Here is an 11,663-nt window from a genome sequence, read left to right on the forward strand (position 1 = left end):
GTCATAATATTCAATGTGCATATGTGAAAATGGAACTAAGAAATGAGATGAATGAAGATGGGATAGGTGGGGCGAATGATGGAAGAAGTGACAATGATCAAAATGAATTATATATTTAAATGGACATGTTAAATTGAAATCCCTCTGTACAACTATTTGAAAATAATAAAAGAATGGGTATTAATGAACAATCCTCTGACCCCATTAGCCTCCGGCTGCCACTTCTCAATAACCTTCTATTCCCTTCCTGTTCCAAACATATGTAGACTTTTCACTTCCACTTTATTATCACCTCATTTGTAGGATTTTAAGTTTGTTACCTGGGAGTGAGGAGCTCACACCTCCAATTCCGCTTCTCAAATATACCTTCTTCATGTGTGAAAATAACCTTATTAACAGCATCTAACCTACCACAGTTTTATCTGAGGGAGGGGGCACACAAATAAGTGCAAAGGAACCAGGGCATAGGGAAACATCATAGTTAGTTGGGGTAGAAGACTCTGTACCCCTGAAATTTTCTCTTAATTCTTAGGGTTGTTGGGACTGTTGTGAGGGTCAGCAGAACTCTGGTGAGGCTCCAGAGCTGCCTTGAACATGACCACTATCTCTAGGTCTTTGCCTTTTATCTCCTCCTCTGGGGCTCAGAACTCCTCCGAGAACAGTTTTGCTGCCTCCTGGATACTTGTCCAGGATTGATTGTCTGGACTTCTCCCCCTCTGAGCAGTAAATGAAATATCGGTTACCAGGAGTGAGGCAGGAGCCAATTAACCCCTGGACCTTGCCATGGCAGATGTGTTTGTAGGAAGCTGAGGTAGAGAGCAGAGCACACCTGCCTGGCTTTCCTACAAAGTCATCCAATTAGGGCAACCCCCAGTGGTGAGCCCCACTGCCCCTCTGGTTCCTATAATCCCAGAAACTGGGGTGACATTGGGCCCTTGGGCTGGCAGCCACCTGGACACAAAATGGCCTACTATTCTGTGTGGGTGAGCTCCAGGGGCACCTGTGTCACACTCCCCTCCTGGCAGGACATTACTCACTAATTAATCACACATCTCTCTGAAGGGGAAGCAGCTTAGGGAGGCTTCTTGCTTCCTTCTTCCAGTATGGACCCACCATGCCGCTTGTCCACCTTCCTTTCCACCACCCACCCAACTCTGTCCCCTGAAAAACTACTGATTGAGGAGGTTAGAGGCAGGGGGATGGAAACACATCCTCTGCTCTTGGAAAGCCCTAAGTTTGAGGAGACGGTCTTCCCTTTAGGGAAAGCCCAGCCCAAGGGTACACATGGTCCCTTCATCCTGGAAAGAACTAGAAAGAAAATTAGGCTAGTGTGTCCATCAGAGTCACTTTCTGGGAGGCAGTCTCTGTTCCAAGGAACTCGAATAACCTTGGTTGCAGTGGAGATGTACCTCTCAACCCTCAAGGGGCTGACAATCTAATGAGAAAAATGGTCTTTGTCTTTAAGGTCCCCTAGTCTGATGGAGACACACAACTTGCCTTCCTAATCTGATGATGGAAACACAGCCTTTACCCTCAGGGTGTCCCCAAGTCTGAGGGTAAAAAAACAGACTTTGCTCTTAGGGAACAGCTGTTTCATGGGAGAAGCACTGTAGATTCCACTGTAGCTAGGATGTTACCTAAGTGACAAGCAGCTAACATCTGGCTGTATAGAACACTCGTAGACTTGAAAAGGCAGAAAAAAAGCTGGATTCTGGTGGATCACGCCTGTAATCCTATCTACTGAGGAGCCTGAGATCTGAGGATCATGGTTCCAAGGCAGCTACCACAGGAAAGTCCAAGAGACTCTTATCTCTAATAAACTACCCAGAAAAGGCTAGAAGTAGTGTTGTGGCTCAAGTGGTAGAGTGCTAACCTTGAGCTGAAGAAGCTCAGGGACAGTGCCTAGGCACTAAATTCAAGCTCTGGAACTGGCACCAAAAAAAAACCCAAAAAACAGAGGAAGTCCTTGATTGGGTTGGAGTCATGGCTCAAGTGCCTAGCAAGCTCTAGGCCCTGAGTTCAAACCCTAGTTTCACAGAGGGGTGGAGGGGAAGGAGGGGATATGATATTGATCAAGATGCATTGTATTCATAAACTGTCATAAACTACTTTGTTGAAGGGCAGTTCCTTAATACAACTACTTAAAGATAATTTTTAGGCGGGTGCTGGTAGCTCATGCCTATAATCCTACTACTCAGGAGGCTGAGATCTGAGAATCATACTTCAAAGCCAACCAGGGCAAGGAAATCTATGAGATTCTTATCTCCAATTAACCAGCCCCAAACTGGAAGTAGAGGTGTGGCTCAAAGTAGTATAACAGTGGCCTGGAGCAAAAGAAACTTAGGACAGCACCCAGGCCCTGAGTTCAAGCCCTGTGACTGACCCACCTCCACCCCTCCCTGCCCCCAAAAAGATTTTTTTTTTTTAAAGAAGAAAGTGAAAGTACCTTCAATCCAGTCCCAACTGTCATATAAACTTACTCCATAACCATGGAACAAGTTATGAATTTTCTTCAAACTCTCATTTCCTCATCTGCAAAAAATGGAGATTTCAATCCCATCTCCCAAAATGACACGATTGTCAAGTCACCAAAAAGAAAAGCAAGTAAGCCAGATAGTGAGGTACTCACTGTAGAAACGATTAACATGCTTTTTATTATAACAGAGGTCTTGGGCCAGTCCCTGTGGCCTCTGGGATGAGAGTAGAAGCCCCCCAGGTGTGGCAGCTGGGTAATTCCAGGCCAATGTGGCTATTAAAGAATCACAGGGAGCAGTGGGCAGCACTGGGGGGTGGGGGGGCAGGAGGAGTACTTTCTAATCTAATCACTCTTCCCTTGGAGACTTTAGTTCCAGCCAGACCTGCCAGGGGTTTTATTGGGTTTGTGGGGACCCGCAGATTTCAATCTCCAGACCCCACAGGGAAGGAACAAGCATTAAGCTAATTTTATTAAATGGCCACAGCTGGTAGTTGGGGGAAACTAGGGGAGAGAAGGAAGAATAAAGGAAGTCATTCAGGTCTGTCAGCCATGACAAGGGTCCATACATGGGATCTGGCCAGGAGAGAGGCTGCCCCTCCTCCCTGCCTCTCCAGCTGAGCCAGACTAGGGAGCCAGATGGGACCTTCCCTCAATGTAAATCCTTGGAGTCTCCAAAAGTCTCACTCCAGGGCTGCTGCCCAGGGCAGATGCTTATAAATACACCAAGCCTCTGCAGGGCTGGGCTGCCCCAATGCCAGCCTCAATTCTGCTTTGGAAATCCTAGCTCTTTATGAAATATGATATACTGGGTCTTTGGTTCAAATATTGGCATTTGTTTGTTCCTATCTATGTGATCTTGGCAAGTTATGTAACCTTTCTGAGCCTCAGTTTCCTCATCTAAAATGGATAAAGCAAGGTGAAGATGTAGCTCTGTGGTAAAGCATTTGCCTAGCACAATAAGACCTTGGGTTTGATCCCCCGCCCCCCCTAAAATGAAATAAAATGCATAAATAGGAATGGTGAAGTTCACCTGTAGTTCCAACTACTTGGGAGGCCAAAACAGGGGGCTTTGTGACCAGCCTGGGCAAGATAGCAAGGCCTCATCTCAAATATGAAAATAAATAGAATGGAAAAAAAATAACAGCTTCTATGTTAAAAGGCATGAGCTCATCTCCCATGGATCCACTCCTTACTCCTCACAAATCCATGAGAAAATATTCATAAAGTGTTTACAAGGTGTTTAGCACAGTGAGTGTCAGCTAAGAATTAGCTGTAATTATTTAAGAAAGTCCTGTATGCATGTCATGCCCCCCCCAAGTTAGAAGAAAGACTTGGCCTTGGCAAGACAATGTGTCTTGGATTCAAATGCAGCCATAAGACTTAGCAACTATGTCACATTAACCTTCCTGACAGCAAATATACCCATCCAACCTCCAGGATGTTTTGGGGAAACCTAAGATGGCATACTTGAAAGCATTTTTCAAACATTAGAGTGATGTATAAATAATAAGAGTTATGTTTATTGAGCACATACAGAATACCTCTTGAATCCTCAAGCAAGGTAGTTCTCCTTATCTATGTTTTATTGATGAGAAAACTGAGGCCCCAGGTGAGTTGCTTGGATCATGGTCACTAGTCTTTAGTGTAAAGCTTGCTCCTTCTAACATGGCCATCATTAACTCAACACTAGTCTGAGAGGAGTGACTTGTCCAGGACCACACACAGTATCACAGGGAAGAGGCCCTAGGTCTCTAGTTTAAGGACTGCCTGTGCTTTGAGAATGCTGGTGCCACTTTCAGCAATGCAAAAATGGAATTTTTCCATCATGGAAGATGATGTAACTGAGCTGCTTCAATTCTAGCCCACGTGGGCTGTAGTGGGTAGCAGGTCTTTTATCCTCTCTCCTAGAGTAGCTCTGACTCTGGCATCTGGTTGTCTCCAGAAGCTTACAACAGACTTCTTTACCAATCTAGAGGGCATGGATCATGGTGCCCTCTTGTATTCCTCCTCAGGGTACATACTGAAACCCCTGCAGAATGGAAATTTTTTTTTTTTTTAATTATAACTTTGATCAGATGGAGCCCAGTTGGCCAGAGTTTTTCCAGTGCTGGGAAGCTACCACCTCCCATCTACCCCCAGGAAGGGCAGCTTATCTCAGTGCAGGAAACAACATCCACACATACACACCCTGCCACCCCTATGCTAGTGCTTGTTAGCAGGCTAGGGTGGGCAATAAATGGTCCTATTGTATAAACATATAGGGCAGGCTGCGGCCCTGCAGTCATCCTGCCTCCAAGGTATCAGGACATCTACTGCCAGTGGGTTTGTAGTGGAAATGCCTAGCTATAGCCTAGGTGGTAGTAGGGTAGCTGGGGGCTTCTCAGCCAGGTAGGGCTGGTGGCCAGGGTCAGGCAGCCAGGAGTGGGTAAGGGATGGGTTAGTGTCTGCCTCTCCTGGGAAGGGTTCCTGGTGGATGAAGAACAGAGGATGGAGAGCGATGGGCAGGGCTCAATCAGAGTAGATGATGAAGCCGGAGAAAGTGCTGTATTTGTTGCTGTTGCCGCCATGTGCTTTGCCTCCATCGAGCTTGATGAAAACCTCATCACCTGCATCCAGGTGCAGGATCACGCTGTTGCTGGCGTAGTCGTAGTTCTGGTCTGCGTCCTGGGCAATGGCGCTGGCCCGCACCTGCCGGGTGGGGTTGGGGCAGGAATGGGTAGTGGGGCAGTGAAGGATAGGAGATGAGAGGCGAGGGAGGTAAGGTGACCACATGGCAGGAAGCTTCAGTCCCTTCTGGAAGCTCAGCCTGCTTTTCCATGACATTCTTATCCCAACCCCTCCTAATATACACAACATGTTTGGGAAACAAATAGAGAAGCCTTAGATCCTAGGGCAAGGTTCATCTGGGTCTGAATTTGGAATCTAGATAGATCTTCCTCAACTATAGTGGGTCTTCCCATCTGGCCTTATGAGAACCTCGATACCTCCTCTGATGGCCCAGCCTGGACGTCCTTCCCTCTCTCCTCAGCTTGCCTTCCTCTCTGCTTTAATAATAATGATGCCTTATATTTAAGCCACACCCACCTCTGCTTCTATCTGTGGATAAACAAAAGGACGCATCTTAGCTCCACAGGTCAAGCAGCTGGTCCAATACTAGGCTTCTAGTAAGCTACCATCCCAGAACCAGGACTGTTTGCACTAGCTCAAGGCTAGTGCTCTACTTCTTAAGCCACAACTCCACTTCTGGTTTTCTGGTGGTTTATTGGAGATAAGCGTCTCATGGACTTTCCTGCCCGGGCTGGCTTTGAACCATGATCCTCAGATCTCAGCCTCCTGAGTAGTTGACAATAGCTTGGTGCCTATTGTCACTTTTAGCAGCTCTATCACAAGATGTTAAGGATATGTGGTGGTGGCTGAATTACCTATGGACATTCCTCTCAAACAGCTAAGGCAATGTGATGCCTCAGCCTTAGTATCTGGGACCTATGGGGCTGGGAAAGTGGCTCAGTGGTAGAGTGCTTGCCTTGCAAGCATGAGGCCGTGGGTTCGATTCCTTAGCACCACATAAGCAGAAAAAGCCGGAAGTGGCAATGTGGCTCAAGTGGTAGAGTGCTAGCCTTGAGCTGAAGAGCTGAGGGACAGCGCCCAGGCCCAGAGTTGAGGCCCCACAACCGACAAAATAAAATAAAATAAAATAAAATAAAGAATCTGGGACCTGCCCAGGATATATCCTGGATAGAGAAGAGGAGTAGAGCCATCTCCTGGATCATGGCTTGTGGTGAGGGAGATTGCCCAGAATAAAGTTCTCAGCCAGGCTTCCCCTTTACACATTTCTAACCTGCTCCTTTTTCTGAAGGCAGTTCTCCATCCTGCTGCCTATCCTAGGATTGAGGTGTCCACTGAACCAAGCCAAATTAGGGGAAGAGCCTATTCTCTCTGTAACTCTGGAGGCAGAACTGTAGATCATCTGGGCCAAAGATACTGACTCAGCAGTAATGCCACAAGGAACAGGACTCAACGTATTTGTAATCCTCCCCCCCAAAATCCCAAATCCTTCCAGCCCTTGGTCTCCCCTCAACACCTCCTTAAATCTTGGATGGAGTATTTGGTTCTATTAGCTGGAAAATTCCTAGTCCAGCTAAAGATGGGAGGGAACAAAATGAGGGAAGAGTCCTTGTCAAGGTCAGGTTCTTTGTCTAGAAAGATGGACCAGAACTTATCTCACAACTTTCACCATTACAAAACCATTTGGATGGCAAAGAAAAGTAAAATTTCAATCTTGCTGTGTCTTTGAGCTACTTAGTAAAGAGCTGAAAGCAAGCAGCCAACTTCTGTATTGTTCCCTGGGCCCTAATCCTGGTAGTATTTATTATAATACATGCATTTCATTATCTTTGCTAATAAATTACTACTAATAACAATTATTTTTATTACCCAGATTAATTTAGCCTTAACTCATTAAAACAGTGTGCTCAATAGCCAAAATCCATTAGAATATAGTCATCTGTCATCAGGAATCTCCTGGTGATGTGACAGGCATCAGAACTGTTATGCTTGTTTATTATTTATTCATCACCATGATTGTTGCTGTAATTATCCTAATTATCCATGGAGGCAGGGAGAATTTATGCCCTTCCATCCTCAGACAGTAGGGGATCCAGGAACAGAACCCAGGGGTCCCAATTCTCTGCCCAAGACTGGAAGTGAATGAGGCGTCTGGTTCTTCCTGGGAGCCTAAGGGAAGGTGGGAGAATTGAGGTTGCCATGGAAGCAGGAAAGCGGGTCTGTGATCATCACGGGGAGTGGGGGGTAAAGGGATGAGGGGTGGGAGAGAGAGAGGCCAGGGCAGCACTGTCAAAATATCTCCAGTTGCCAGGAGGGGAAACTGAGGCAGTGGTCTGACCAGAGGAGTTGGGGGAAGAATGTGTCCTTGTCCCAAATTGAGGCTGTAGGTTTGAATACATAGGTATAACTCCCACAGGCAGCCAGCCTGGTCCCTGATGGACACTTGTGTTTTCATAAATTGGCCAAGCACTGTGCTCTGAAAGATAGAAGTCAGTAGAGGCTAGAATCCTGACACCAGGTAAGCAGGTGATTGCCAGTTAGGTCAATTTATACCTTAATTAGCCCCTGTTGTCCAAGCCCTTGCCGATTTGGACAAGGGCTTCCCCAGATCCCTTCCCCCTTTGCCAAGCAACACTTTGGCCACAAGCTCTGGTATCTACCCCAGCCCAGTTTATCAATTTTGTATACACTCTGACTCCTTGAAATATGGAGGTGGCTTTGGACAGCTCAGTTTGCCCATAACACTGCCCAACCTAAACCCCTTTCCTCAGGCTCCTCATGTCCTAATGACCAGTGATTGGGGCCAGCAGATTGAGGGGTATTGACACAAAGCTAATCCCAGGGAGAATGGTCAGTGAACCTCAGACAAGGAATCTCAGCACTAGGCATGAAGATGGCAACTTCCCTCTCCAAATGGTCTTGCCCCAAGAAAAAACCAGATTTGACTGCCTTCCCAAAGAACTTCTGGAATCCTCTGTGCAGAGAGGAAGCCAGGCACACAAAGCCCATGGTATGCCCTGATCTGAAAGACATGGGAGATGCAAACTCCCCTTTTCCATTCCCACCCATTGCCCAGCCCTGTCATTGTTTTCTTCACTTACTGAAATGTTCTCTTTCACCTCTGAGCCATTTATATTCTCCCTACACTTGACTATTTTTCTCCCAAGCTGTGGTTCCTCACCTATGGGCCAGCTTCACCATCATCCTTTCCCCACTGTCAGGTTGGTCTACACATGTTGAACCACTCTTCCAGCCTACCTATCTTGGGGATAAGAGTAACGACTTGGGCTCTCAGCCTACCTTTACTCATTGAGGTGTGTTATTATACTAGTGCTGTTCCTACCTACGTAGGCCTTGAAGTCCTACTGGGCAAATAGGACTAAGCCTCAAACCTGGTTCTTAGTAGGGCTCCAAACTAATGTGGAATGACTGGTAGAGTCAAATGAGCCCATGGGCACCTAGAAGTCACAAAGGGATGTGAGAGATAAGACTGTACGTCCCATTGTTGCTGTTGGGTTTTTGTTTGGAGAGAGTGGTCCTGAGTAACATGTCTCATTGGAGGCTTGGCGCAGCAGTAGTGCCTGCCTAGGAAGCCTGAATTCCTGAGTTTAAACCCCAGGACCACCAAGGGAAAAAACAAAGCTTTGTAAATACTAGCCAAATCCATCTTTTTCTAGTAGCCTGTGGTCTTTCGTCTTGTGAGTCCCCTTCATCAGATGCTGCTTCTCCTGCACAGCTTCTACTACAGGGCAAAGAAGGGGCTCTGGGAACAATTTTACCTCCTAGTAACTAAAGTGGCATCACCCCAAACATGCCATCTATGAGGCCTCCTCTTGCTTCATCTCTCAGGCTGTTTTTCTCCCCGAGGTAGTACAAGGTCTAGGGCCTAATGATGGCCTATTGATTGCTTCCCTATCCAGACAAACCCTCAGGTCCTAAAACCTCAGGTTTTAGCCAGCTCAAACTTTGGGGCAAGAAAGAAATTCCATGAATGAAGGTGACATTGCTGCATCCCTTATTGGTGATTAATAAGGGGAAACATGGGGCTGTCTGCAGAATGAGTACTTGCTGGATACTGGAATCTCCCATTTGATCAGGAAGCAAGGACAAAGAACAGAGATACCAGGAAGCCTGATACAAGTGAAAAAGAGACACAATCATTAACAAACAGAAGGGGGGGGGGGTTAGACCAGAGGAGAGACATTAGAAAGCCAGTGAGAGACATACAGGATTGTCAGACACAGGAAGGAGATAGACATGAGCAGAAAGGAGAGACAGAATTGAGAGGGTGCGGGAGAAACCTACAGGGTAGAAGAAAGAGAAAAAGGGACAGATTCCACCCACAGGTTTTCTATGTATTCCTATCCCCTTCTCCAAGCTTAACAGACCCCAAAGTAAGCAGACTCTCAGGTTAGTGCTGATGGTGGGAGGGGTTCCAATGTCTTTGGTCTCAATGGCACTACCTCTCACTAGCCCAGATTTAGTCTGACCTGACATCCCTCTTCTAAGAGAAAGCTCACGATGACCACGCCCCCTGGCGCTCCCAAGCTACCAAGATCTGGGAGCACTAGGAAGGAAGGTAGAGTAGCCAGAGACCTAGGTAGGTTTGTCACTCTGGAACAGGGTTGGGTCTTTGTTGGTCCCCAACTGGGTGGTTCTGAGGAGAGCGCTGTGCATAGGCAGTCCCAGGATCAGAATCCTGGCGCAATCTAGGGAACAGTCAGGATCACCACATAGTAGGCTCAAGGAGGACTTGGACCTGGAAGAGTTTCCATCTCTCCGCCCCGCCTCTGGAGGAAAAACTTTTCCCCGGAGGCTGCCTTCTTGGGCTAGGTAGCTCTGGCACAGTGGGAAGCGGGGTTGCATTCTCGGATTATGCAGAATGTCAGATCAGCCCAAAAGTCCCTTCTCCTGGGCAGGCGATTTACTGCAGCTAAGGTTTCTGCGCGCCCGACTCCCTCTCTGCCTTTGTGCCCAAAACATTTCCTGCCATCCGCCTTCTCCGCCTGTGCGCACCCCACGCGTCTAAGCGCCCTCGGGCGGGCGTAGAGTCTGCTTCTCCCTACCCGGTACCCTAGAGCTTTGTTCTTCCCTAAATCGCCCGTTGGCGTCAGCTTGAATCTGAGCTCTCAGCTGGTATGGCCAAAATCTGCTTGCCCAGAGCCAGATCGCGCGCCCGAGAGCCCTGTGCTCTGGCTTGGTTAGGTTATAATCTCCCCCATTTCCGTCCCGCGGTGCCCATCAGTATCTGCCTTAGAGCTAGCACCCTGAAACCAAGGAGTTACGGTGCCCAATGATCGCTGATGCTTAAGGAGACCACTTTGGAGCTTCCATCTACGCCTGCCTGGAGGGCCCGTCGACTCCCATCGGGTACGCATTTGCCCCAGGCTCCCTAGGTGCCCTGCCCCCAGGCCAGCCCCATCCCCCGTCCTGGCCCACCTGGCCGTTCTTGCAGAGGTCTGCCCACATACTGGTGCCGTCGCCGCCGCGCATGAGGACGTGGTAGGTGAAAAAGTAGGTGCCGGGAATGTTGCACGTAAACTTGCCGCTGGCCGCGTCGTAGTTGTTGCCTAGGTTGGTGACCACATCGTCAAACTTGAGCACCTCGTAACCCTCGTGAGGGTTCTTGAGGCCAGCGTAGAAGGCCACGCGTGGCACCGTGGTGTAGGTGGCCGTGCTGATGGCGCCGCTGCCCCCGCTGCCCGGCAGCCCGGGAGGACCTGGCTTTCCTGGCTCACCCTTCTCCCCGGGCGGTCCCACGGGACCCGGAGGACCCGGGTCCCCGGGAGGCCCGGGGGGACCCGGCTTGCCTGTACGGCCCGGCTTCCCCTGGGGGCCCTGCACCAGCGTGGAAGGCGGGGGCGCGCCGCTCTGCTCGCTTAGGGCGTCGCCGCCGTCGGGCCGCGCGCCGGCGCCGGGGCCCCGCGCGGGGTAGGGGTCACACACCATGCGGCAGGTGCCCAGCATCTCATAGTGGCCGTCCGGACCACCCGAGCTCACCAGCACGGGGATAAGCACCACCAGCACCAACAGCATCACCACGCCCGCGGCAGCTGCTAGCAGTGTCTTCCGGCCCGCGCGGAGCCTGGGGAGAGCCGGGCCACCCGGCCGCGCCGTCGGGGCAATGGTGCCGGCGGGCGGGGGGCGCGGGCGGAGTGCCCGCGCTCAAGGGCGGTCCGGCGGGGCTGCGGGCATGGGGCCGGGACCCAGGCGCCGCGCTGCGCTGACTGCGCTGCGGAGCCCAGCCGGCGACTCCCGCCTCGCGCCTCCCTCCCGCTGCGCGGCCGGACAGTGTGAGGCGGCCGCCGCCTCCCGCCTCGCGCCTTGTTCCTCCCGCCTCCCCGCGCTCCGGCCACCGCCCCCTTCGCTGGGCCCCGCCCCAAGGGTTCCGCGCGGCTCCGAGAGCGAGAGGGGCGTGGCTATGGGCGGGGCCGACGCCTAATTGGGCCGCGGGCGCATCCAGGCGGGAGGGGTAGAAAGGAGGCGGGGCTTCTGAGACGCGGGTGGGCGCCACTAAGGACCAGGGGAGACAGGGAAATAGATGCGCTGGTACTTGGAAATGAAAAGGGGGCTAAAGTCCGATGAACAGGAGCGGATCCTAGAGTATAGGTAGGCATAGCGA

At 50.1% G+C, this 11,663-nt stretch overlaps 1 protein-coding gene across 1 annotated transcript; it reads right to left on the reverse strand.

The window, feature by feature from the left end:
* Positions 1-3,974: 3,974 nt before the first annotated feature.
* Positions 3,975-11,199, reverse strand: C1ql1 (complement C1q like 1). The gene is made up of 2 exons (XM_042673899.1): positions 10,481-11,199; positions 3,975-5,164 (listed from the first exon to the last, which is right to left on the reverse strand). The coding sequence occupies exons 1-2, from the start codon at positions 11,075-11,077 to the stop codon at positions 4,985-4,987; spliced, it is 777 nt and encodes a 258-aa protein (XP_042529833.1). The 5' UTR covers positions 11,078-11,199; the 3' UTR covers positions 3,975-4,984.
* Between the last annotated feature and the right edge of the window lie 464 nt (positions 11,200-11,663).

The sequence above is a fragment of the Dipodomys spectabilis genome, unplaced genomic scaffold (genome assembly GCF_019054845.1).
Source record: "Dipodomys spectabilis isolate Male_0828 unplaced genomic scaffold, ASM1905484v1 ptg000018l, whole genome shotgun sequence".
In the NCBI taxonomy this organism is placed as follows: domain Eukaryota; kingdom Metazoa; phylum Chordata; class Mammalia; order Rodentia; family Heteromyidae; genus Dipodomys; species Dipodomys spectabilis.

Coding starts and splice junctions, on each gene's coding strand:
- C1ql1 (XM_042673899.1), bottom strand. CDS start 11,077: ATGCTGTTGGTGCTGGTGGTGCTTATCCCCGTGCTGGTGAGCTCGGGT. Junction 5,165..10,480: donor ACCTCTGCAAGAACGGCCAG/GTGGGCCAGGAC, acceptor CCCACCCGGCAG/GTGCGGGCCAGCGCCATTGC.